At 58.2% G+C, this 22227-nt stretch overlaps 8 protein-coding genes across 18 annotated transcripts; 5 read left to right on the forward strand and 3 right to left on the reverse strand.

Annotated features, from left to right (window-relative positions):
- The first annotated feature begins 67 nt into the window (after positions 1–67).
- On the forward strand, positions 68–3579 carry prpf4 (PRP4 pre-mRNA processing factor 4 homolog (yeast)). Of its 2 annotated transcripts, none has more exons than XM_061294122.1 (15): positions 68–222; positions 693–876; positions 981–1167; positions 1254–1341; positions 1415–1494; positions 1565–1658; positions 1743–1837; positions 1904–1962; positions 2035–2161; positions 2238–2327; positions 2546–2668; positions 2775–2882; positions 2966–3084; positions 3195–3301; positions 3436–3579. In XM_061294122.1, the coding sequence occupies exons 2-15, from the start codon at positions 705–707 to the stop codon at positions 3520–3522; spliced, it is 1536 nt and encodes a 511-aa protein (XP_061150106.1). In that variant the 5' UTR covers positions 68–222; positions 693–704; the 3' UTR covers positions 3523–3579. The 2 variants fall into 2 exon arrangements, with proteins under 2 accessions (XP_061150106.1, XP_061150107.1); XM_061294123.1 differs by having other exon boundaries at positions 2038–2161.
- Positions 3580–3839: 260 nt separating this feature from the next.
- ufc1 (ubiquitin-fold modifier conjugating enzyme 1) lies at positions 3840–4707 on the reverse strand. Its single transcript, XM_061294139.1, has one exon. It carries the CDS (start codon positions 4546–4548, stop codon positions 4036–4038), a length of 513 nt encoding a protein of 170 aa, XP_061150123.1. The 5' UTR covers positions 4549–4707; the 3' UTR covers positions 3840–4035.
- A 400-nt stretch (positions 4708–5107) lies between these two features.
- Positions 5108–10719, forward strand: ythdc1 (YTH N6-methyladenosine RNA binding protein C1). 4 transcript variants are annotated; one of them, XM_061294116.1, is made up of 17 exons: positions 5108–5303; positions 5700–5801; positions 5967–6262; positions 6380–6782; positions 6856–6903; positions 6996–7090; positions 7288–7396; positions 7507–7624; positions 7736–7820; positions 7918–8072; positions 9448–9530; positions 9676–9712; positions 9788–9827; positions 9897–9959; positions 10037–10225; positions 10292–10455; positions 10580–10719. In XM_061294116.1, the coding sequence occupies exons 1-16, from the start codon at positions 5276–5278 to the stop codon at positions 10448–10450; spliced, it is 2010 nt and encodes a 669-aa protein (XP_061150100.1). In that variant the 5' UTR covers positions 5108–5275; the 3' UTR covers positions 10451–10455; positions 10580–10719. The 4 variants fall into 4 exon arrangements, with proteins under 4 accessions (XP_061150100.1, XP_061150101.1, XP_061150099.1 ...); XM_061294117.1 differs by having other exon boundaries at positions 9448–9524; XM_061294115.1 differs by having other exon boundaries at positions 9448–9524; positions 9788–9959.
- Positions 10720–10872: 153 nt separating this feature from the next.
- Positions 10873–14597, forward strand: LOC133163861 (stanniocalcin-like). 5 transcript variants are annotated; one of them, XM_061294130.1, is made up of 5 exons: positions 10873–11629; positions 11771–13074; positions 13167–13309; positions 13483–13694; positions 13971–14597. In XM_061294130.1, the coding sequence occupies exons 2-5, from the start codon at positions 12951–12953 to the stop codon at positions 14263–14265; spliced, it is 774 nt and encodes a 257-aa protein (XP_061150114.1). In that variant the 5' UTR covers positions 10873–11629; positions 11771–12950; the 3' UTR covers positions 14266–14597. The 5 variants fall into 5 exon arrangements, with proteins under 5 accessions (XP_061150114.1, XP_061150117.1, XP_061150116.1 ...); XM_061294133.1 differs by lacking the exons at positions 13167–13309; positions 13483–13694; positions 13971–14597 and having other exon boundaries at positions 10873–11293; positions 11415–11629; positions 11771–11960; positions 12052–12944; XM_061294132.1 differs by lacking the exons at positions 13167–13309; positions 13483–13694; positions 13971–14597 and having other exon boundaries at positions 10873–11293; positions 11415–11629; positions 11771–11960; positions 12105–12944.
- Positions 14598–14847: 250 nt separating this feature from the next.
- On the forward strand, positions 14848–17011 carry LOC133163865 (cytochrome c oxidase subunit 5B, mitochondrial). The gene is made up of 4 exons (XM_061294141.1): positions 14848–15007; positions 16084–16154; positions 16439–16538; positions 16768–17011. Exons 1-4 carry the CDS (start codon positions 14887–14889, stop codon positions 16878–16880), a joined length of 405 nt encoding a protein of 134 aa, XP_061150125.1. The 5' UTR covers positions 14848–14886; the 3' UTR covers positions 16881–17011.
- A 96-nt stretch (positions 17012–17107) lies between these two features.
- Positions 17108–17947, reverse strand: LOC133163866 (beta-crystallin B1-like). Its single transcript, XM_061294142.1, has 2 exons — positions 17542–17947; positions 17108–17415 (listed from the first exon to the last, which is right to left on the reverse strand). Exons 1-2 carry the CDS (start codon positions 17625–17627, stop codon positions 17226–17228), a joined length of 276 nt encoding a protein of 91 aa, XP_061150126.1. The 5' UTR covers positions 17628–17947; the 3' UTR covers positions 17108–17225.
- On the forward strand, positions 17937–21596 carry cryba4 (crystallin, beta A4). Of its 3 annotated transcripts, none has more exons than XM_061294137.1 (6): positions 17937–18234; positions 20451–20496; positions 20592–20710; positions 20782–20923; positions 20997–21139; positions 21315–21596. In XM_061294137.1, exons 2-6 carry the CDS (start codon positions 20458–20460, stop codon positions 21460–21462), a joined length of 591 nt encoding a protein of 196 aa, XP_061150121.1. In that variant the 5' UTR covers positions 17937–18234; positions 20451–20457; the 3' UTR covers positions 21463–21596. The 3 variants fall into 3 exon arrangements, with proteins under 3 accessions (XP_061150121.1, XP_061150119.1, XP_061150120.1); XM_061294135.1 differs by having other exon boundaries at positions 17938–18320; XM_061294136.1 differs by lacking the exon at positions 17937–18234 and adding an exon at positions 20116–20251.
- Positions 18427–19473, reverse strand: LOC133163868 (beta-crystallin B1-like). Its single transcript, XM_061294144.1, has 3 exons — positions 19313–19473; positions 18693–18830; positions 18427–18586 (listed from the first exon to the last, which is right to left on the reverse strand). The coding sequence occupies exons 2-3, from the start codon at positions 18810–18812 to the stop codon at positions 18464–18466; spliced, it is 243 nt and encodes an 80-aa protein (XP_061150128.1). The 5' UTR covers positions 18813–18830; positions 19313–19473; the 3' UTR covers positions 18427–18463.
- Positions 21597–22227: the final 631 nt, after the last annotated feature.

The raw sequence follows: 22227 nt of genomic DNA on the forward strand, positions 1-22227 counted from the left end.
TTAAAACTCTGCGATGGTCGCATGACGTCAGTCCCGCTCGCTCTCGAATTCGGACGGCCTTAACGTGACTTTGGACACCGGCCGCTGAGCCAGCCTGTCAATTTGGACGCAGCCCATCTCATCGGCGACAAGTGTAACCTCTGAACTCCAAAGGATGTGACGTATCCTTTCACATCCGGGCCATCTCCCATTCGTACTGCGCCTCATCGCTTTTGTACAAATGTGAGTTTCCTGACTTTTCAATGTATATTGTCGCGATTGGCTTCCATTACTCTAGCGGCTACGAACTCAAAGGAAGGTCAGATGTTGTCATGTGAAATTTCAGCGCTCCTTTGATGCTCCATGTGGCTAATGCTAACGCTAGCCGCGAACGGTAGCGGGGCACGTTTGTTTGATAGGCTCGCTCTTCATTGTTGTCATCGTTTTCAAATGCTGGCGAAAATGTCATTGTTTTTCTAAAACCATTATGCTCCAGTGAATGCTGGGTTTAACGACACTTGTTTGTTGCAGGTAGGTAGGTAGGTAGGTAGGTAGCTGGTGTACTATGGTCATACTTTTAGTATTCCTTCATGTCTTAGCATGTCACGTTCCTTGTGAAAATACTTCCTGTTGTGCCCCCTCACTAAATCTGTGATTGTAAAATGTTAGCCGTTGGCACAGGCATGACAGTAATCCATTCTTTTGTTGTGAAGCTTTGCTCCGAGATGTCAGACGAGGAGGACTTGGCCCCTGCCCCGAAGAAAGGTCGCGTGTTCTACGGAAGCTTGGAAGAAAAAGAGCGCGAGCGTCTGAACGCGGAGCTCGCCGGGGCTTTGACGACGGGATCCGATGGCGTCAAGGCAGGAATTGAAGCGGGAAACATCAACATCTCGTCTTGTGGGTGACGCCGTTTGAAGACGCCCGCCGCAGGGCGCCCGCCGCACGACCCGCTGCCCGACCCGCGTCCCGCTGCCTGACCCGCGTCCCCCTTTGCTTTGCAGCCGAGACGCTGGAGCTGGAGGAGCACGTCAACGAGAGGCAACAGGAAGCGCTGGCCGAATTTGAGAGAAGGCGGCGAGCGCGGCAGATCACCGTATCCACCGACGACACCGAGGTCAAGGCGGGGCTGCGAGCGCTCGGAGAGCCCATCACCTTGTTTGGGGAGGGGCCGGCGGATCGGCGGGAGAGGTTAGCCGTTTCCCTCAACTGTGCGCTTTCACTTGCATCCCCTGCCTCATCCCTCTCCTTTGACCGCTGTCTTGTCCACCTTTCAGGCTGCGTGGCATTTTGTCCGTGGTGGGTCCAGATGCGCTGAAGAAGTCCAGAAGAGACGAAGAGCGAGCCAAGCGATCCCAGGCGGAGGTTAGCAGCAATCGGCACGTCCATGTGTATGAAGATGCAAAGCGCCCGTGTTTTTGCTTTGCCTTCTCGACAGTGCCATCAGACGTGGTACCACGAAGGCCCGGCTTCTCTCAAGGACGCCCGCCTCTGGTTGGCTCGTTACTCTCTGCCCAGGTGAGTGGCCAACGACTCGGTCAAAGTGGACGTGCAAATATGAGAAGCGCGTGCGTGTGCCGGCTGGCAGGTCGATGAAACGTCTGGAGGTGGCACGGGGCCAAAAGGAAATTTGCGAGGCAACCAAAACCATCCGCCAGCAGGAGCTGAACAAGAGCCTGAGAGTGAGCGCCAATTGCCATCGCCGGGCGGGCGGGCGGACGGACGGACGGGCTTTTACTTGTTGCTGATGTGCCGCTCCTCCTCAGAACTTGAACAACTTCTGCAGTCAGATCGGCGACGATCGGCCCATCAGCTTCTGCCACTTCAGTCCCGACTCCAAAATGCTGGCCACCGCCTCCTGGTGATATACTCGCCGCGCGCAGAAGCTGGCAGCTAATGCTACGCTAACGCGATACTTGCCCGACAGGAGCGGCTTGTGCAAGCTGTGGTCTGTCCCCGACTGCAACCTGATTCGCACGCTGCGAGGTGGGCCGGGCCGCTGGGGAACGCCGTCGCGCTTTGTGGCTTCTTGTTCAAGACTCCGCCCCTTTCTGTCAGCAGGTCACAACACCAACGTGGGCGCGGTGGTCTTCCGCCCGCAGGCCGGCGTGTCTCTCGACCCGTCGGACGTCAGTTTGGCCTCGTGCGCGGCGGACGGCTCCGTGAAGCTGTGGAACCTGCTCAGGTAAACCAGGCGGGGCGGAGTCGAGGGGAAAACAAAGTCAAAGCTAACGGCAGCCTTTCCTGTGCGGCGGTCGTAGCGACGAGCCGGTGGTGAGCATCGACGACCACGGCGAGCGGGTCGCCCGCGTGTGTTGGCATCCGTCCGGAAGGTTCTTGGGATCCACGTGGTAAATTGCCGCCGCCGCCGCCGCCGCGCATGCTCAAAAGTGGCACACAAAAGTGCCGCTGACCGACGAATCGGACAAAATGTGTTTTTTTCTTCTTCTTCTAATCGAGCTTTCGGTGAAGTTGCAGAAAGGCCAAACGATCATGGTGACTGCATTCACGGTCTGCTCGTTTCATGATGGTGCGCTCTCTCTCCCCCTCTCCCTGCTCCGCCGTGCAGCTACGATCACTCGTGGCGTCTTTGGGACATGGAGGTGCAGGAGGAGATCCTGCACCAGGAAGGCCACAGCAAAGGCGTTCACGACCTTCATTTCCATCCCGACGGTTCGCTGGCGGCTACCGGGTAAGCGCCAAGTTGGACGTAGGCGAGCGCTCGGAGCCAGCGCGTCTTTGGGACGAGGTGACCGACGGACGGCACACGTCTGAACGGGCTTGGTCTTGCGCGGCAGGGGCCTGGATGCCTTTGGCAGAGTGTGGGACCTCCGCACAGGGCGCTGCGTGGTCTTCCTGGAAGGACACCTTAAGGAGATCTACAGCGTGCACTTTTCCCCCAACGGGTCAGCCAATCAGACCACGGCAACCTTTTTTCCGCTTCTCCTGTAAGAATGGCAAACAAGTGACCTCCCCCCCTCTCACTCAGCTACCACCTGGCCACAGGAAGTGGAGACAACACCTGCAAGGTTTGGGAGCTGAGGAACAGGAAGTGTCTCTACACAATCCCCGCCCACCATAACCTTTTGTCGGGCGTCCGATTCCAGCGTAAGTGCCGCCGCTCCGTTTCTGCTCAATCTCGCTACCATGAAGCCACTTGATTGCCTTTTCTCAACCTGTGCGCGCGTGCGTGCGTGCATGTGTGCGTGCGTGCGCAGCCACGGACGGCCAATTCCTGTTGACGTGCGCGTACGACAACGTGGCCAAGGTTTGGAGTCACCCCGGCTGGATGCCGCTGAAGACGCTCGCCGGCCATGAGGGCAAGGTAGACCTTTGCTCTTCTCTGTCCAACCCCAAAGTAGCCACGAGCGCGTCTCGGATTCAGCGCTCCCTTACTATCTTAGCAAAAAAGCAACCAAAAAAAAAGGCGATAAATGATGACAGCTCATTTTTGGCCAGGTGATGGGCGTGGACGTTTCTCCCGACGGCAAACTCATCGCCACGTGCTCCTACGACAGAACCTTTAAACTTTGGATGTCAGAGTGACGCAGTTGCTTGTTTTCCTAGTTCTGCTTCTTTATGCAATAAAATCATCTTTTTTCAGTTGCTGTTCACATACTTTGAACTTCTTACACAATTGTTTTGGGGGGAAAGCACTTCAATGGAACAACTTGTATGGTTTAAGACAAGAGTTGCCTTCAGATCCAAGTGAGCCTCTATCTCGCTGGAAATGGTCGGTCCCGCCATAATAACACGGGCTAACAATTAGCATATTACACATGTTCTTGATCCTCTGCAGAGACTATTGGGCACGCCAGAAGAGGCAGCGCGATGTGCAATGTGTGAGGGGAAAAACAAGTTCCTTTCTTTTTGAAAATGATTGGATATTTTATTTCCTCATCGTTTGAAGTCATGATCACCCCCTCCACCACCTATGCTTTACTGACATAGCCTTTGGCAGAGGACTGCTTTCGGGTTTGATTTGAATGGTGAACAAGTTTGCAGGGCAGCGCTTGACGTGCGTGACGCAGAACGTTCTGACGCGTGCGCGTGGCGTCACTACGACGACGCCGCCTTCTGCTGCTCCGCGTGGATCACCAGCCCCTTGGCGATCAGGTCCGGGACTTCGACGGCGAGCCACGGGCCGAGCCCGAGCGCCATGAGGTGGGCCAGGCCGAAACGAGGCGCGTTGCGGGCCCACAGCGGCGCGAAGTGATCGGTCAGGCAGATTTTGCCGCCGCGGTACATCTTGGCCGTCTTGCCGTCCAAGTCCGGCAGGGCCACTTCCGGCGCCGTGTCCGGGTACGTCACGGGGATGTCGAACTCCAGGCGGAACTCGTAGCGCAGCAGCTCGTGTACGAACCAGCACGTGCCGGTCCAGCGCGTCCCGTCCGCGTTGGACTCGAGGCGGAACCAGTCGTTGTCGGCGGCCTTGTTGTTCTCCACGAAGCGGATGAGGGCTTGGTACTCCTCCTTGAGGCGCTGCGGCCAAAGGGCGCGCTCTCGCGGGCCCGCCTTCGTTTTAAGCAGAGGAATCTGAGACACCGTCTTGCGCGTGCCCTCGTCTGCCATCGGAACGAGTGAGCGAGCGAGCGGACCAACTGATGTGGTGGGCCAGCACAAACGGGACGATCCGCGGCGACGCTCGCTGACGTGGACCAGAGTTCCGCTGTGTCGTCACGTTTGTGGCCGCCGGCCGCTTCCTCTCCTCTTCAGCCTTCTGCTTTCCGGCGTATGACCGCCACCTACTGGCCTGGGTTGGGAATTAAATGAAAACGACCCAAATGAAGAATTGTCCTTTATTGACTTCACTTGCTTGTTGTTCGACGACTTCAAATCATTCCAACAAGCACTCGCAAACAAATTCAAACTCACAATTAGGATTTCCTTTATATATGTATATATATATTCTTATATTGAGCACTTATGTTTTCTGGCCGATTATTATGACGACAGCATTTGGCATTTCACAACAGATGCGGCTTTAACAAAGTGCACATAACACCAATCCAACAACAACAACACGACGATAATATTAATAAGAATCAAAGAAAACAACAACAACAGCAGTACACGGTGACGCGTAAGAATGCCGTAAAGTGTTTGGTGACGCCACAAATTTAGCGGAAGCTGTCACCGAGCAGACAAGAAGAACTTCCGGACCAGACAGCCATCTTCCCATGTTCTCTCTCTCATCGTTCCTCTCGAATTTGTGACTTGTTCACCTTTTCGCTCATCTTCGACGATAACCAAACACGTCGCCATCGAGTACAAGTAGCGAGCTCGCGTCGGCGCAAAGATGGCGGCCGACCGCCGCGAGGACAAAGGTAGTTGGGCTAGCTCGCTCGCTCGCTCGCTCGCTCGCTCGCTCGCTTGCTTGCTTGGCCCGTTAGCTTGTCTTTGTTGTGCTCTCGCTACTCACCTTATTGATCTAGCTCTAGCCTCCGTGTTGTCTCCTCAACTGCACCGGCTTTCATTTCAAGGAAAACACTGATCATATCACCTACCTGCATACCTACCAACCTTGTTGTTGATGTTGATAAGATGCAACTCTTTTGAGTCCCAATTGTCCAAAAATCGAAAAAAGATAGCTGCCGTCTCATGCCTGAGGGAGGATCTACATCGATCGACATGACTTTTACTAGAAGTGCTGAGTCCAACCTGGTTTGGGTTTGTTGTGAATTTGAGCGCCCGTTGCCTAAGTTGATTCTGTCACCTGATAGATGGCGAACTCACCGTGCTAGAGGACATTTTGACGGAAGCGCCGGATCAGGACGACGAGCTGTACAACCCTCAGACGGAGCGACACATCACCGATAAGAAAGGTAGCGCCTGTGCTGTGCTGTGTGTGTGTGTGCGCGTACGTGTGTGTGTGTGTGTGTGTGTGTGTGTGTGTGCGCGCGTGCGCGTACGTGTGCGCGTAAGTGTCTTTTTTTCTCATCCATCCATCCATCCAACCATCCATGTTCTTTTTGGCACGTGTGCGCTAGGAACGAAGCGGAAGAGCGAGCATTCAGAGTGCCACGACCGCAAGCGGCTACGGGGCTCCTCCAGCCACGCCCCCTCCAGGTCGTCTTCGGCCAATAAGCGAGGCTCGGGGGCGCCCCTCTCCTCCTCGTCCTCCAAGAGGTCGGCGAGCAGTCCTCACAGACGCCACGTCAGCGGCTACCGCGGCGGCGACTACGACGAGCGAAAGAGCCGCCGAGGGATGAAAGACGCCGGCGGGCGCAGCCGCGGAGGCGAGAGAGCCAGATGCAGACGCTCGCCCAGGGACGCCGCCAAGCAGGTGCTAACAGCTCGCTGGGCGTGACCTCACCGCCGCTGTCTGACAGACTATTAACAGCGCCGGAAAAGACATCCATGTCACATATCTGTCTGTATTTGTTTCTTTGGCGCAACGCAGAAGCGCTCCAGCAGCCCCTCCCACCATCCGGAGGACAACCAATCGGAGGAGGAGGCGGCGCCGGAGTACGCGTCGGAGCAGCTCTCCGGAGGCTCCTCCCCGGCCGCCGCCGCCGCCGCCACCTCGCACGACGAAGAGCAAGAAGAGGAGGAGGTGGTGGAAGAAGAGGAGGGTGAGGAGGACGAGGAAGAGGAGGGGGACGGCGAGGAGGAGGAGGAGGGGGAGGAGGAAGATGAGGAGGAGGAAGGCGGGAAGGAAGAGGAAGGCGAGGACGAGGAGGAGTACGAGCGGCGCGCCGAGGGCAACGACTACGACACGCGCAGCGAGGCGGGAGATTCCCGCTCGGCCTCCTCCGTCACTTTCTCCGACGGCGAGTCGGCACGCTCGGCCTCGGACGCGTCAGGTGGGGAGGGCCATCGCCGCCGCCGCCACCGCCGCCATGGCTTCCCGTTTGTGAGCGCCTTCTGTCCTCACAGGTTCCCAGAAGAAGCGGGAGAAGCTTTCGTCGTCGGTGCGCGCTGTTAGTAAGTGGGCCGATGGGGCTGGGCTGCGCTGGCTCGCTGGCTCGCTGGCTTCCTCTTTTGGCTGAGCGTGCTGAATTGCCCTTGTCTCACAGATCCCACCAGCAACCTTCGCTACATCCTGCGCGACTCGCGCTTCTTCGTCATCAAGAGCAACAACCACGAGAACGTCTCGCTGGCCAAAGCCAAAGTACGCCGCTCGCCTTTGCTTTGCCTTTTCTTTTCTTTTCTTTGAAAAGCGGCCGCAGACGAATGACTGCCTCTTTAGCTCTTTCTTTTCATTTCACGTTTGAATGAATGAGCCGGAGTCCTTTTCTTCCTGTCCTCTCCTTGCTTGCATACGTTCCTCGTGGCTTCGCTGACCTGCGCTCTCCTCGTCCGCTTCAGGGCGTGTGGTCCACGCTGCCTGTCAACGAGAAGAAGCTGAACGCGGCTTTCCGCTCGGCTCGCAGCGTCATCCTGGTCTTCTCCGTAAGGGAGAGCGGAAAGTTTCAAGGTGAGGCGGAGGACGAGTCGCGCGGGCGGACCGACGGACGGACGGACGGACGGACGGCGCCAGCTGGTCCGGCCGCAACAGCGCCTTGACAGCCTGCCGCGCGTTTGCAGGTTTTGCCCGCTTGGCTTCCGAGTCTCTTCACGGCGGCTCGCCCATCCACTGGGTGCTTCCGGCCGGCATGAACGCCAAGATGCTGGGTGGCGTCTTCAAGATCGACTGGCTGTGCAGGTGACCTGGCCCGGCCCGGCCCGGCTCGGCTCGGCTCGGCTCGGCTGCCTCACTCACCCTGCCCGCCGCACGTTTTGTCTGCCCTAACCCTCCCTCCCTCCCTGTCAGCAGGCGGGAGCTCCCCTTCACAAAGACGGCTCACCTTTCCAATCCCTGGAACGAGCACAAGCCCGTCAAGATCGGACGTGACGGACAAGTAAGAGTTGCATGTTTGTACCCTCGGGAAGGGAAAGGCAGGGCCTGCTGAAAGAGAGAGCGGTCACGCTCAGCCACCGCCGCCACGCTTTTGTCAGGAAATCCAGCCAGACGTGGGCGCCCAGCTGTGCGCGCTGTTCCCGTTGGACGAAAGCGTGGACATCCACCAGGTGGCCCGGCGCGTTCGCCACAAGCGTGAGACCCCTCCGGAAACGCGACCCCGCGGCCGCCCGCCGCTGCGCGAGCCGGGAAGGTTAGCCAACCGCCGAGCCCCGCCTCCCACTTGCCGTTGTTCTTCTGCTGCCGGACTTCGGAGACGGCGACCGATGGGCTCGCCGGGCCCGGCAGCCGTGGCTCGGCCTGGCTCGGCCTGGCTGGGCTCGCTGTGGAGTTTTGCTCAGTGGGAGTCCAAATGGTTTCATATGTTTGTTTGACTTTGTCTCTTTGCAGGAGGTTCACTGGTAGCCAGTTGAAGCTAGCCAAATCTAGATGGACTGTTGAGAATAAAAGCATTGGCTGGACTGATGGAAGGAAGCAGGAGGGGGCGAGGGAAGGGGAAAAAATGAAAGCGAGAGAGAGAGGGAGAGGGACTGCCATCTCCACTTGGACTCTTTTTTTGCCTTTTTCTTTTTCAAGGCCTTGCTCATTTGATTGGGGGGGGGGGGGGGGGGGGACAGGGAGGCCTCACTGGACTATCCCACGAAAGGGCGGTGCGGGGGGAGGACAATTTGTCCAGTCTGGTAACCCATGGACCTGATCAAACGACCCCGCATCCTCCCAATGAGGGAGAGAGAACACTTGAAAACGCACCGAACGAGGACGTTTTGTCGCGGTGTGGGTGTGTGTGCGCGTGCGTGCGCGGGCGGGCGGGTGTGTTGCTCTCTGCCGAACTCTAAAGTGTGTATTTGATGGACTAAAGAGAGTCTGGGGGGTTGGGGCTTGTCTTTGGGGACTGACAGGACTGCAGACCCCCCACCCCCCCCTCACCCGTTCAAAGTAAGAGGCTTTGTTTGAACAAGCCGTTATCATGGTGGACGCGGATGTGGAAAGAAAGAAAGAAACTTTGTAGACTCCACTTTTACACCTCAAGCGGTATGTTGACCCCTGCCTGGCCTTTGATTTTCTTTTGCAAGTCTACCATGACACTTTTTCTTGTTGTTACTCTCGCAAAGATTCGGAAGCGTTACCGTGCGCGCCATTGTCGACCGACGCGTTGTCAACTCCTTACGCAGACTCGAGCAAGCGTCCCGCAAGGCTCGCAAAGCAACCAAATTTGACTCGAGCCTCAGTAAGACTTTAATCCCGACCGACAGTAAGAAATATCACTTTGACTTTAATTCCCACCGACTAAGTGGACCAGAAAGACCGGCCGAGGGTAGACTGGGATAAACACCCTGGTAGAGACCTGGACCGGGAAGGCGGAAGACCAACCCGATGGCAACAGTCAGACAAAGACGTGGACTTTAGGACCTTGCGTTCCAAACCGAGACGTTTTTTTGTACCCGGCCGCCGGCCGGGCTTGTCAAAGTGCTTTGAAGGTGGTGTACTTCTTTGCAAAAGACACGTCCTCTCGTCCTCGCCGTAGCAGCGAGCATGCGTGCGTCTTACGTGTCAACTTGTCCACGTAGGCGTCGTCTCCAAGAGTACGACCTCCACGGCAGGAAGCGACCTCGGGCCGAGTGTCCGGACTTCGACCAGCGATCAGGTTGTGGTATGAGAGGCCGGGCCAAGAAGCCTCAAATGTTGTCTTTTGCGTGTCGTCGGGACGGGGCGCGGCGCTGGCTCGCCCCGCCCGGCCCGGCCTGGTCGGTCGGTCGCCGCGCTCACGGAGCAATCTCCTTTGCTTTCCTTGGCAGGCTTCATCCCGGACCTGCGTGAGCAGCCCGTGGACAGGTGAGAGCCGGCCCCGAGAAGCGGCCAAAGCGCCGGGCCGTGCAAAGCTCACGCACGCTGCTGTTCTTTTTGCAGGCGCTTTACCAACGTGAGGCGGGACATTTTCCTCAACGGGGTGAGTGGCAAAGGTCGCGGCCGGCCGCAAGCGTCGGCGCTGGCTAACGGGGCTTGTGTTTCCCGCCAGTCTTACGACTACATGAGAGACTATCAGCACAACGTGGGACCGCCGCCTCCTTGGCAGACCCTGGTAAGCCGCGGAGCGGAGTCTTTGTTTCTCAGCGCCGGCCGCCTGCCTCGGGACTGACCCGCTTGCGCTGCCGACAGACAACGTACCCCGGCGTGGAGGCGCCCGCCCCCCACCACCCTCCATACTACCACGCCCCGCCGCCCCTGCACCAGGCCTATCACCACCATCATCATCACCCCGTGCCGCCGCACGAGGCCCCGCCCCCTCGCTTCCGAGACAAACAGCGAGCGGCGGCGGTGCCGCATCGCGCCTTTGCGTCCAGTCCGGTGAGTCTCCGTTGTGGTGAAGAGCGGGAGCGGGAACTGACCGGCGTGGGCTTGTTGGTCGGCCAGCACGACTACGACATGCGCGTGGACGACTTCCTGAGGCGGACGCAGGCGGTGGTGAGCAGTCGGCGGGAACGCGAGCGGCAGCGCGAGCGAGCGCCGCCGAGGCGAGAGCGACCTAGAGAGCGAGAGCGGGACAAGGAGCGGGGCCGCTACCGCAGATGAGTGAAGTGAGCATTTGCATGCTGCTGCCGCCGCCGTCCGTCCGTCCGTCCGTCTGTCTTTTGCTTGTTGATGATGGCCTGCCTCTCCTCCCCTCCCCTCCCCTCCTCTCATTTTCTCCCTCCCGTGCAGGAGAAGTGACATCACGGAAGAAAAATGGGGCCGCTTTGCAACTGAACGGATTGCTGTCCGTCACCTCCGCTTGTTTTATTGCAAAATGCCTGTCCCTGCCTGGCCAACACCAAATAAATGACTTGTGTTCTTTCACGTAACTGTCCTGCACGCGTCTTAAGTTCTTCCGAGAAGAAGGAGGAGCGTGGCGGCGGCGGCGGCGGCGGCATCACGTGACTTAAACGGCACGGCCCGCCGTCTGCAAAGTCCTCGGTAGCCGCCCGACCGCTACGCTTGTCACGAGATGGCGGTAAAGTACTCCTTTTGTCTGCTTGAAGTTCTTCCGCGCGATCCCTTGCTCTTTCTCAGCTGTAGAGGGCTTCCGTGTACAGCAACCAGATGGTGGCAAAGCGCTATTTAGCTCTGAAAGCGTTCCGTGGCACGTGGATGGCATGGGACGAGTAGCGTGTCAACACTGCGTTGGTGGTCAAGGTGCTTTCAAAGCAAGACGAAAGGGTTGTGCAAGTGCTTTGTCTGTGGCCTTTGCCCGACCCAGCACACACACCGGAGAAATGAGGTCCAAACGGGCGTGTGACACACGCATGCACGTTCTTTGGCGCCAGGGTGTGACAAAGTGGGGAGCTGCCAAGCTGAGACATTGTTTGGGAAGCGCTCGGGACGAGGCAGCCATGGAGGATTTGTGTCGACTGACTGGGCGCTTTGGATCCTCTGTGGGTGAGTTGAAAGACCTTTGCATTTCCATTTTCTTCCAATTGTGACTGTGTAAATTGCAACGACAAAAGAAAGTGCTCATGTGGAGCGCAGTGAAGAGCACCGTGGCGCGGCGTCTGCCCAGTCGTTGCGGCCCGCGTCCCACTCGTACGTTGTCAGGACTGGAACGCCACGTGGTACAGCAGCGAGCCGGAGCTGACGCGGTGCTTCCAGCACACCGTCCTGGTTTGCTTGCCGTGCGTCTTCTTGTGGGCGAGCTGTCCCGTCCACCTGCTTTGCCTGCGCCTGCGGCCCCGCCGACCGCCCCTCCCGCTCTCCTTGCTGTGCTGCGCCAAGATGGTAGGATGGATGGATGAATATTGGTGGGGTGCATGGATGGATGATAGCTAGCTTGCTAGATAGATAGCTTGCTAGCTCACGTGCCAAGAAAAGGACTTTTTTGTTGACGTGAGGATGCGTGCGGTGTTTGCTCGCTCGCAGCTGCTGAGCTTCACCTTGGCCTCCATGAGCCTCCTGGAGATTTTCGACCTCCTGGTGAAGAAGAAAGAGGAGGAGCTCCAGCAGCATCACGCCGTTTTCCTGCTGGTTCGATGCTTCACTCTGGTGTGTCCCGTCCGTGCGACCGGCCCCGCCCCTCCGCTCTGCGAGACTTGAGCAGCTCCTTGAGCAGGTATGGAAGACCTGGTTCAACACACAAGTGGGCCTGGCTGTTGCCATGGTGACAGGCATGACCCCCCCCCCACGCCTTCCCCTTTTGTCAGCTGCCAAAAGTCACAGCAGCCCGAAGAACAATTTCCATGTTCATTTTGGGCAGGCTTGCCAAAAACGTGTTAATGCCTGATCCAGACGGCCATCCGCCTCCACTTCCGCCACTGCACCGTCCTCACCATCGCGCACCGTCATGGACTGCGACAGGTGAGCGCGGCAGGCAGCCAGCGCTGAATGTTGCGCCTCCGTTTTGCCTTCAGGATCATGGTGATGGAGCGCGGCGGCGCCGTGGTGGAGGTGGACGCCCCCGCGCGGCTCATCCGCCAACAAGGACACTTTTACCAAATGTGCCGACAGGCCGGATTAGTCTGAGCCACGTGTGCAGGATCCCGTCCCATCCGGTCCCAGTTTGTTCAGTGCTGGCTGCGGCCGGCCGTGCATGGGTTGCGTGTGTGCGCTGACCCCGCCGCAGCACGGGTCGCCACTTCCTCTTGGAGGCGCAGATAAGGCACGCAGCCCTTTTTCCACGCTCACCTGGGACCTTTCCCGACACCACCAAATGATTTGTGACCAAGTAGGCTAATAATACTGATACAAATCCAGCGGAAAAACGCTTGAGGTGCCAGTCCAAAGTGTTGCGCAATAAACTCGGAGTGCTTTGTCAGAGAAACGTGCGTGTGCGCCTGTTTGTGCTGGATTATTTGTGCAGTTTCAAGGATTGTGACTGCAGGTTTGTCTCCTTGTGCAAATGGTGCGGGATCCACATCGCTCCCTCCCACTCCCCCCTTGAGAGGAACGTGAGCAGAATCCAAACGACCGGGAAGTGACGGGCGCCCAACGGAACATTCTTCCCTGGACTCGTCCCGTGACGTCAGCAAGGATCCGCGCTCCCATTGGCCCGAGCGTCCCCTAAAAGGCCCGCGCGGCCCGCCGACCCGCATCCCGCTGAAAGATGTGGCGTTCGTCGTGGTCTTGTCAGCTGCTGGTGGCCGTGGTGGCGTCCTCGGCGTGGTGCTTGGAGCCAGAGAGCGCGGAGGCGGGTCCGCGCCGCGCCCGCTTCTCCTCCAACAGCCCCGGTGAGCGCTTTGCTTCTCGCTCGCTCGCTCGCTCGCACGCCCGTCGCCGCCGTGTCCGACGCGATGCTGACGTCCCGTTTGCGTGGCCGTAGCGGAGGTGGCGCGCTGCCTGAACGGCGCGGTGGCGGTGGGTTGCGGATTCTTCTCCTGCCTGGAAAACTCCACTTGCGACACGGATGGGATGCACGAGATCTGCGAGCTGTTCCTGCAAGCTGCCGCCACCTTCGATACGGAGGTGACCAACGCCGGCGAGAGTGACAGAGGCTCCTTTGGCAATGGGAGTGGCGACAAACGCTGCGCCCGGCTTGTGCGCGCCAGCCGTGTGCGCGCCCGCCTGCCGTGTGCGCCCCCGCCTGCCGTGTGCGCCCTTGCCTGACCTGTGCGCCCCCGCCTGACCTGTGCTCGTAGGGCAAGACGTTTGTGAAGAAGAGTCTGCACTGCGTGGCCCAGGGCATCGGCAGCAAAGTGTTCCAGACCATCCGCCGCTGCAACATCTTCCAGAGGATGATCGCCGAGGTGCAGGAGGAATGCTTGGTGGCGCACGACATCTGCGGTGCGGCGCGCCGAAACCCGCAAGCCTTCGCCGACGTGGTGCAAGTGCCCACGCACTTCCCCAACAGGTTGGCAGCGCTCGCGTCCCCCGCCCGCCTTCACCTCACTCGCCAGTCGGAGCACGCTGCATGTCACGTCCCCATTTCGAGCCAATGCGTTGTCGTCAGTCTCGCGTGGCTGAGACGGACGGGCCGGTCTTCCCTTGCGATCGACCGACCGACCGCACGCACGTTGGCTCCCAATTGGTGCGCGGGACCTTTGCACAAATGCTCTTTGTTCAGTCCATCGCCTGCTTTGGAGTCAATGCCAATAGCAGCACGTGCCACCACGTGTGCCATGCGCAGGTACTACAGCACGCTGCTGCAGACGCTGCAGGCGTGCGACGAGCAGACGGTGGCGGCGGTGCGCACGGGCCTGCTGGGCCGTTTGGGCCCCGACGTGGAGACCTTCCTGCAGATGGTCCGCAACAAAGACTGCGAGGCGGGCGGAGCCGCCGCCGCTGCCTTCGAGGACCCGTCCGCCTGGAGGAACGTGCCCGTTTTCAACGTGCAGCCCGGCTTCCGGGGACGCGACCCCACCCACCTCTTCGCCCGCAAGCGTTCGCTGGACCGCCAGGGACCCGCCGGCCGGCACGGGTAGAACATGCCGCTGTACTTACTATGTGGGAGTATTGGGAGGACAACAAAGCAAGCAGAATCAGAAAAATAAAAAATAAGAAATCAAAATAACGTACGTTTGAATTCAATATTGTCAAGGCTTCGAAAAATGAGGGATTTTTTTTTTTCATCAAAACCACAAAATGCATGTAGGAAAGGGCTACACTTACTTCACTTGTGTGTGTTGGGTGCGTGCGTGTGTGGATGTGGGTGCGTGCGGGATTGATTCTTGGGTTGATCATACAAGTTAAGAAATGGCTTTAAAAAAATAGCTCATGCATAGCAAGGTTGTTTTAATAATAATTAATAATTCATTCAATTTGTATAGCGCTTTTCAAAAACCCAAAAGACGCTTGTTAACCCCCCCCCCCCCCTTCCACGAAAATGCCATGCATAGTAAGGCTTTTTTTAATTAAATAAAAGAAAGAAAAAAAAGGCCATGTATGGCAAGACTTTTTTTAGTTTAAAAAAAAAAAGACCATCAGGGGTAGTCGGGGCCCCGTCTTCTTCTTCGTCTTCTTCTTCTTCTTCGTCGTCTTCTTCTTCGTGGCGCCTCCCTTCTTCTTCGCCTCTTCTGCCCTTTTCGCATCCAAACAGAATCAAAATGTCGGCCGCAAGGTTACTCGCGCGTTGGTCCGTGAGAGCTTCTTCGTTTCCCTGGCGCTTGGTGGGCCACCACCGACCCGCTCTGGTGCCCGCGCCGAGCCGCAGCATGGCGGCAGGAGGTGAGTGCCGAGCCGCGGAACCTGAAACAAGCCGCACGGCTAGCTTTGTCCTCGACAAGGACGAAGAAGCTACTGCGCTCGCTCCAAGCCTTTCCATTCATTTGTAAATGGCTTCCACAGCGATTGTTTCCTTAGCCGTCACTGAAGTCCAACAGTCAGTGTCATTTTGCCGTCCCGAAATAATGCCAAGGGAGTTGGCACTTGCGTGCAGCAGGGGCTCGACCTTTCAAGAGGGCCCTAGTCAGCCGTCATTGGAACGGCCGGCCGGCCGGCCCGCATTGGAACGCACGGCCGGCCGGCCCGCATTGGAACGCACGGCCGGCCGGCCGGCCGTCATTGGAACGCACGGCCGGCCGGCCGGCCGTCATTGGAACGCACGGCCGGCCGGCCGGCCGTCATTGGAACGCACGGCCGGCCGGCCGGCCGGCCGTCATTGGAACGCACGGCCGGCCGGCCGGCCGTCATTGGAACGCACGGCCGGCCGGCCGGCCGTCATTGGAACGCACGGCCGGCCGGCCGGCCGTCATTGGAACGCACGGCCGGCCGGCCGGCCGTCATTGGAACGCACGGCCGGCCGGCCGGCCGTCATTGGAACGCACGGCCGGCCGGCCGGCCGTCATTGGAACGCACGGCCGGCCGGCCGGCCGTCATTGGAACGGCCGGGAGAGAGCGCAAAAAGCAGCATTTGAAAAGTCCAACCAAGGTGAATTGTTCAATCCCAAAGGCCTCCCTCCTTTTAGTCCTGTGCAAAGTAAGACCATTGGAGTAAATGACAGCTAATGGCAAAGAGCATCTTCTTAGCTAGCGGCAAAGAGCATCCTCTTAGCTAGCACAGAGGACCCAAACCTCCATCGCACATTCCGTGGCTTGTTCAGAATAAATGGAGGGAATTGCCATTATATTGGGTGAAAACATTGACCAATTATTTCAACATCCAACTCGATCGCGCTCGACGTGCGATCGATAGCAACAGCGATTGTCAAATGCTGAATCCAAATGATTTCCACTTTGTTCAAATGTGAGCGTTGCGGCGTCAAGCCAAACGGCGCCAGATCTAACGCGCCGTGTGGCTTCAGGAATCCCCACGGACGAGGAGCAAGCCACTGGTCTGGAGAAGATCATCATGAACGCCATGAAGGAAGGCTCGGTAAGAATCTGCAAACCAGGCCGTTTTTGCAATCACACGCTGATCATTGGCAGCAGAGGGAAATCCCAATAACTGATTCACTGGCCAATTCATGAATGCCCTTCTTTTTTTCTCCTCATTTGGATGGGTGAATAATTCACAAATGCTAAAGCCGTTTGAGTTTGGAAAATGTATTCCATTTGGCGGAACAAACCTACGATACCGCCACAGACCACTAGAGGGCCGGTATCGGAGCAAACTTACTTTGCTGTTGTGATGGCGGAACCACGTGCGCTGTGCTTCAGGATCCCTACAGCATGTTGAAGCCCAAAGAGTACGCCGGTTCCAAAGCGGATCCTCACCTGGTGCCCTCCATCACCGACAAGAGGATCGTGGGATGCGTGTGTAAGTAGCGAGCCCCTGCACCCCACAAAAATTGACGCGGCACCCCAAACAAGGCAAGGGGTGGCTCGGCCCAAGGAAAAGCGCCTTTGCGTGGGCGGGCGAGAAGCTAGCTGAAAGGAGCTCAAGGCAAAGCCAAAGAGCGGACGCGCCTCATCGTTGCCGTCAAGCACTCCCCATGCCGATGACGCGAGTGAGCGAGCCTAACCGGGTCGGTCGCTTGTGTGCGCAGGCGAGGAGGACAACACCACTGTGGTTTGGTTTTGGCTCCACCAAGGCGAGGCCCAGCGCTGCCCTTCGTGCGGCTCCCACTACAAACTGGTGGCCCACCAGCTCCCCCACTAGGACGGGACCGACCCGCTCGCTGGACGTTGTGGCAAAGGCTTCTTCCTTCCTATCTTCCTTCCTTGCTCCCTTCATTCCCTCCCTCCCTCCTTGCCGACGTTCAAATAAAAAGGCCCGTGTGTGGAACGGTGGTTGTCGCCTCTGCGCCTCTATTTGCATTAGCAATGTGCTCCCTCTTTTGCCAACTTTGTTTTCGCTTCACGTAGGCTAAATGAGAAATATTTGCAGCCTTTTTCAAACAGCTTTTATTAACCAGCACCACAGAAAGCCGGCCCGCCGAGTGCGCCGTGACAGCTGGACGCCGGCCGGATGAAGGAGTCAGTAGAAATGCGGGCCGTGGCCCTTTCACTTGCTGCCGGCGGCGGCGGCGGGGGTGAGCTCAAAGCACCCCCTCTGGTGGAACTGCATGTCGCGGATGCGGCGCACCGACTGGATCTGAGGCTGGATGGCCGAAAAGTCGTTGCAGTGCCGGTAGTCGCCGCTCTCCAGCAGGTACTGGTAGCCTCGGTAGCCGGGGTACTGGTAGCCCACCCACCTGCGGACCCAGCCGGCGTTCAGCCAGCGTGCAGCCACCTTCCCCTTCCAGCCCGAGCTCGGCGCAGATGGTAACCCGAATGTATGGGTGGCAGACTAGCGCTGCGCTGTACCGTAGTGTACTTACGCTCCGCCCGGGACCTTCACGCTGCCCACCCGGTCGCAGAAGCCGTGCGCCCACAGGGTGGGAACGTCGTCCTCCTGGATCTCCATCTTGTTGCCCTTGAAGTCAGAGAGCTCATGCAGGCAGATTTTGTGCTCCAAGCTGTCCTGTCAACATCAGCACCAGCGCTAAGTCAATGTCCTTTCGATCAGCCAGCGCGATGCCGATAGTGGCTGCCGTTTGCGTCGAGCCGCCTCGTTGAACTCAAAGTCAAGTCCGCTTTATTGCCATGTGATGAGATTGACGTGAAAGCACACTTGGTTTGACTTTGGATTGCAATTAGCCATAGCATCCAGCAGAGGCGTAGCCAGGAATTGTTCCAGTAGGGGCGCGCGCCCACAGGGAAGAAAAACTAACGTCACCCACGCCGTTCGCTGATGGCTAAAACAACATCCGGGTCAGGGAGGCAAACGGGGAATGGCTAACATCGCGCGCATAGAATAGCGCAAGCACATTCGCGCAAGACCGAAAGAAAAAACGGCATGAAAATGAAGAATCGAAAAAGCTCCATGTTTTTCAACCGGGGCCGCAGGGCGTCCGAACCGGGGCGTCGGGACGCTCGTTGAGTTCTCCACGCCCCAACCGCGACAAGGGGAACCCTCTCGAGCCCGTGGGAATATGCTGACCGTGCGTACCATGGAGATGGGCCGGAGCGAGGTGAGACAATCGCTGCGGTACGAGTTGCTCCAGGTGTCCCAGCGAGGATACTCTCCCTTCTCCAGGATGAACATCTCCCCACGGAGGTTGGTCTGCTCGAAGGCAACAAAGCTGGAAGAATGGGGGGCAGGTGGAGGGGGCGGTCGGACCGACGGGCGGGCGGGCGGGCGGCGAAAGGTTGAGGAAGAGCAATGAGCGGAGAAAGGTAACGTCGGCAGATGTGCGGCTCTTACGGGCCGCTGTCCACGATGATGCTGCGCACTCGCTCCAGGCCTCGCTCGCAAATGTTCAAGCACTCGCTCTGAAGCTCCAGCGAGCGGCCCTGGAAGTTCTCCTGGTCAAACAGCGTCAACTGCAAGACAAAATGCCAAGCTTGGCAAGCGTGCTTACTGGCCATACGGTCAAGCCGGCCGGCTCATCCGATGGATGGGCTCGTGCCAACTGCTCGTCCGACTCACTTTGAAGGTTCCCTGGCTGGGCCCGGCGGTTTTGGAGACCTTGCTGGAGGCGGCGGGTCCACCTCCCTTGTTCTTGGCGTCGGCGCCTTGGCTGGAAGCGGACTTGGCGGTCTGAGACATGGCGAGCGGGGCGGGGCGCTGGAAGGAGTGAATCGAGGCTCATTCAAATTTGGAAGGCAAAAGAGAAAATAAACACAGGGTATCTCAAACTGAACACAAATCAGGAGAACATTGGGATTCAACGACATCATGAGAGGAGGGAGGGATATACCACATCCACGACTGTCGTGATTGCAATCAATTTTATGGCGGGGGCAAAAAGAAGCAGGATGTTGGGATGGGGGGAAGAGAGAATTTGCAAGCACAGGTCCATCTGAGGATGGACGCTGGAGGAACCTTGGTCAGGTGGGGCTCTTAGGGGCGGGACGGGGCTTGAATGAACTCTTGTCAAATTTTCACGCAAGGCCAGCAGGCGTGGAGCCGACCTTCTCCACCACCCCGCCGTTAACGGGGAACCGCAACGATGGCGACGTTTTGCCAGTTTTCTATTTTTTTTTTTTTGCTTTGGGCAGTTACATTTTCCATCCAATCGGTTTTGCTGCGCGAATGCGTCTTCTTACCTGCGTGTGGCGTCGGAGCGGTCTCGCCGGCGTCGTTCACGTTTGACACGGCGCCGCCGCTTTTATAGCCTGGCAAAGGCCGAGGGCCCGCAGAAAGAAAACGCCGCGTCATCACACAGTTGGGCCGGGTCGTGGCAAGCCCTGGAAGCCCCCCCACCCCTGTGAGGAAAGCGCTGATGCTGTTGTTTTGACAGACAGGGAAAGAATGTATAGGGGGGTTAGTTGGGTGTCGCTGCGGGGGTACAATGAGGTCATCCCTCCGTCAGCCGTTTATCCCCCCCCCCCCCCCCCCAAAGAAACTCCACAAAGTAGCAGTGGTGTTTTGTTTTGCATTTGTTTTCTTTCAAATGAGTGACGGCAAAGCCAAAACCTGTGTCCTTTTTAGCTTCTCTTCTACACTTCAGTGTTTTGTTGGGCCTCCTCCTTCTAAGATAGCAAAAGAAAGAAAAGTTCAACTGCGCTAGATTTGCGCCGAGGACGGAAATAGCCCCCCCCCCCTGTCTATACTCCAACACTAGCATTTAGCATAGCAAAAGGGTCATCTTCTCCCTTAGCGCCTCGCCCGCTAACGACTACAGCAGTATGCGCCAGTGGCCTGCTAGTTCCCGAGCGCTACTTGCTAGTTAGCATGATCATATAGTGTTTGCGTGCGCCTGAAGCTTCTGTTCTTCACGAGGCCATTTCTTTGGCGTGTACTCGCTCCGGCGGCACCTGGCCTGGTTGGGATGCGGCGAAGCGGTCCTATCACGTGGCCGGCCGGCCGGCCGGCCGGCCGGCGCCTCGGCTCACACACAAAAGTAGGAGCGAGCGGCCGCTCTTCTTGCTGAGCGGGGCCTTTTGCGGTGGCCCCCTGCCAGGGAAGGCTTTAAAAGAGCGGGGGGCCCCCCGGTTCCTCTCATTCGCCCTCATCGGCAGCAAAGAGCATCCGCCGCTCAGGAGGTGAGTCCTGGCTCATTTGTGCGAGTGTAAGCAAGCGAGTGTAAGCAAGCGAGCCACGCTTCCATCACATGGTGTATTCTTGAGCAAGCAGTAAGAACACGTTGCGAACAAAAAGCCAACGGGAATCTCAGCGGCAGGCAGGATGACAGACAAACTGACATCGCTGGCGTAAGGCTAACCATGCGGCTCTTCCTCACAGCTACAACATGACGCACCATTGCACCAAATTCTCCGGCCACTGGAAGGTGAGTGCGCCGCAGATGCAACAAATCACGTGACGTGTGGCCCAAAATGACCAACAAGTAGTAACGGATGCAAAATGATGATGACAATGCGGCAGATCATCGTGTTCGACGAGGAATGCTTCCAGGGCCGGCGCCACGAGTTCACGTCAGAGTGCGCCAACGTGATGGAGTTGGGCTTCGAGACGGTGCGCTCGCTGCGCGTGGAGAGCGGCGCGTGAGTGCGCACAACACACGGCCGGCCGGCCAGCCGGCCAGCCACGCGCTGACCGTTTGCTCTCTTTGCAGTTGGGTGGGCTACGAGCACGCCTCCTTCCAGGGCCAGCAGTTGGTCCTGGAGCGCGGCGAGTACCCCCAGAGCGACGCCTTTGGGGGCAGCAACGCCTACCGCATCGAGAGGTTGACCTCCTTCAGGCCCGTCGCCTGCGCGGTAAGTGCCGCCCCCGTAAAAGCGCCCGCTTCTGCCGCAAAGGCCCGGCTTGAGTGCGCCTGGTGTCCGGCAGAACCACCGAGAGTGCCGCATGACCATCTTTGAGCGTGAGAATTTCCTGGCTCGGAAGGGCGAGCTGAGCGACGACTACCCCTCCCTGCAGGCCATGGGCTGGTGCAACAACGAAGTGGGCTCCCTCAAGGTCCAGTCTGGAGCGTGAGTAAAAAAAGAAATGAAGTGAGATTCAAACAAAAGAGTGCGTGCGTGCGTGCGTGCGTGCGTGCGTGCGCAGGTGGAACAGTCGGCGTACTGTCGGCGTTCTGTACTCGAGGTAGCCAGAGCCGTCCTCGGCTCACACCATCTCCTTGCGCTCGCTGCCTTGTGTCGCCAGCTTCGTGTGCTACCAGTACCCCGGTTACCGTGGTTACCAGTACGTTATGGAGTGCGACCGCCACTGCGGCGAATACAAGCACTTCAAGGAGTTCGGCTCGCACTGCCAGACGCCTCAGATCCAGTCCATCAGGCGCATCCAGCAGTAGAGGCCCGCTCGATCCGGCCCGGCCCGGGCCAGCCCATCCCGGCCCAGCCCAGCCCAGTCCGGCCTGGCTGCCCCTCCCCTCTTCTCCCTCCCCTCCCCTCCCGCAAGCACAATAAAGCGTCCTTCCTAAACATGCCTGTGCTCCTCTCGTGTTGTCCTTCGCGCGGGCTCGAGGGCGCTCCATCCCGCCCGTGGCTGCTGAGGGTTCGCTAACTTTGGAGGAAGATGGAATCCTCCGGTTGGCCGGCAAACTCACAAGCGTCGGTCGGTCGGTCGGTCGGCGCTTTCTCTTTTGTGGCCGGTGTTCCACAAACGCCAAACACGTGGGGGGCGGGGCGGAGCGGGGGTTGGCACATTGATCGATGAGGAGCGCTCGCTCGCTCGCTCGCACAAAACCGCTGGACCAGAAGCCGACCTAAAGTGTTAGAACTCCATTTTCTACGATGCACTCCAAGTGTGCTCTCTTTGTTCTGCTTGTCACTTCAAAAGCAGCCCCCAAATCATGAGTCCTACTCACGTTGCAGTAGAGGGCCGCTACTGAGCCATGTCTGCCATCTAGCGGTGGGTGAAGGAATGAATGACTCCAGTCAACCCCTGCATGCTGACATTTTCATTTCATTTGTCTGTCGACGGAATATGCGAACCCGTAAGGTCCGTCCGTGCTGGTGAGAAGGAAAAGTCCCACTTGATGTATGCAAGACAAAAAGAAAGAATCAAAATGAGCCACGCTCGAGGACTTGGAAACTGGTTCCTCCTGTCTTTTATT

Source organism: Syngnathus typhle, linkage group LG12 (genome assembly GCF_033458585.1).
Source record: "Syngnathus typhle isolate RoL2023-S1 ecotype Sweden linkage group LG12, RoL_Styp_1.0, whole genome shotgun sequence".
In the NCBI taxonomy this organism is placed as follows: Eukaryota; Metazoa; Chordata; class Actinopteri; order Syngnathiformes; family Syngnathidae; genus Syngnathus; species Syngnathus typhle.

Excerpts from the sequence above, each read along its gene's own strand:
- LOC133163861 (XM_061294130.1), top strand. The coding sequence starts at position 12,951 with ATGTGGCGTTCGTCGTGGTCTTGTCAGCTGCTGGTGGCCGTGGTGGCG. Across the intron at positions 13,310-13,482 it reads CCGCCACCTTCGATACGGAG|GGCAAGACGTTTGTGAAGAA; the intron begins GTGACCAACGCC and ends CTGTGCTCGTAG. Across the intron at positions 13,695-13,970 it reads CCCACGCACTTCCCCAACAG|GTACTACAGCACGCTGCTGC; the intron begins GTTGGCAGCGCT and ends TGCCATGCGCAG.
- LOC133163868 (XM_061294144.1), bottom strand. The coding sequence starts at position 18,812 with ATGTCTCAGACCGCCAAGTCCGCTTCCAGCCAAGGCGCCGACGCCAAG. Across the intron at positions 18,587-18,692 it reads CCAGCCAGGGAACCTTCAAA|TTGACGCTGTTTGACCAGGA; the intron begins GTGAGTCGGACG and ends TTTGTCTTGCAG.
- LOC133163865 (XM_061294141.1), top strand. The coding sequence starts at position 14,887 with ATGTCGGCCGCAAGGTTACTCGCGCGTTGGTCCGTGAGAGCTTCTTCG. Across the intron at positions 15,008-16,083 it reads CCGCAGCATGGCGGCAGGAG|GAATCCCCACGGACGAGGAG; the intron begins GTGAGTGCCGAG and ends GTGTGGCTTCAG. Across the intron at positions 16,539-16,767 it reads GAGGATCGTGGGATGCGTGT|GCGAGGAGGACAACACCACT; the intron begins GTAAGTAGCGAG and ends TTGTGTGCGCAG.
- LOC133163866 (XM_061294142.1), bottom strand. The coding sequence starts at position 17,627 with ATGGAGATCCAGGAGGACGACGTTCCCACCCTGTGGGCGCACGGCTTC. Across the intron at positions 17,416-17,541 it reads GTGAAGGTCCCGGGCGGAGC|GTGGGTGGGCTACCAGTACC; the intron begins GTAAGTACACTA and ends CTGGGTCCGCAG.
- prpf4 (XM_061294122.1), top strand. The coding sequence starts at position 705 with ATGTCAGACGAGGAGGACTTGGCCCCTGCCCCGAAGAAAGGTCGCGTG. Across the intron at positions 877-980 it reads AAACATCAACATCTCGTCTT|CCGAGACGCTGGAGCTGGAG; the intron begins GTGGGTGACGCC and ends TTTGCTTTGCAG. Across the intron at positions 1,659-1,742 it reads AGCTGAACAAGAGCCTGAGA|AACTTGAACAACTTCTGCAG; the intron begins GTGAGCGCCAAT and ends GCTCCTCCTCAG.
- ythdc1 (XM_061294115.1), top strand. The coding sequence starts at position 5,276 with ATGGCGGCCGACCGCCGCGAGGACAAAG. Across the intron at positions 8,073-9,447 it reads CCGCTGCGCGAGCCGGGAAG|GCGTCGTCTCCAAGAGTACG; the intron begins GTTAGCCAACCG and ends TTGTCCACGTAG. Across the intron at positions 9,960-10,036 it reads CGCCTCCTTGGCAGACCCTG|ACAACGTACCCCGGCGTGGA; the intron begins GTAAGCCGCGGA and ends CGCTGCCGACAG.
- ufc1 (XM_061294139.1), bottom strand. The coding sequence starts at position 4,548 with ATGGCAGACGAGGGCACGCGCAAGACGGTGTCTCAGATTCCTCTGCTT.
- cryba4 (XM_061294135.1), top strand. The coding sequence starts at position 18,196 with ATGCTGACCGTGCGTACCATGGAGATGGGCCGGAGCGAGGTGAGACAA. Across the intron at positions 18,321-20,450 it reads ATGAACATCTCCCCACGGAG|CTACAACATGACGCACCATT; the intron begins GTTGGTCTGCTC and ends TCTTCCTCACAG. Across the intron at positions 20,711-20,781 it reads CTGCGCGTGGAGAGCGGCGC|TTGGGTGGGCTACGAGCACG; the intron begins GTGAGTGCGCAC and ends CTCTCTTTGCAG.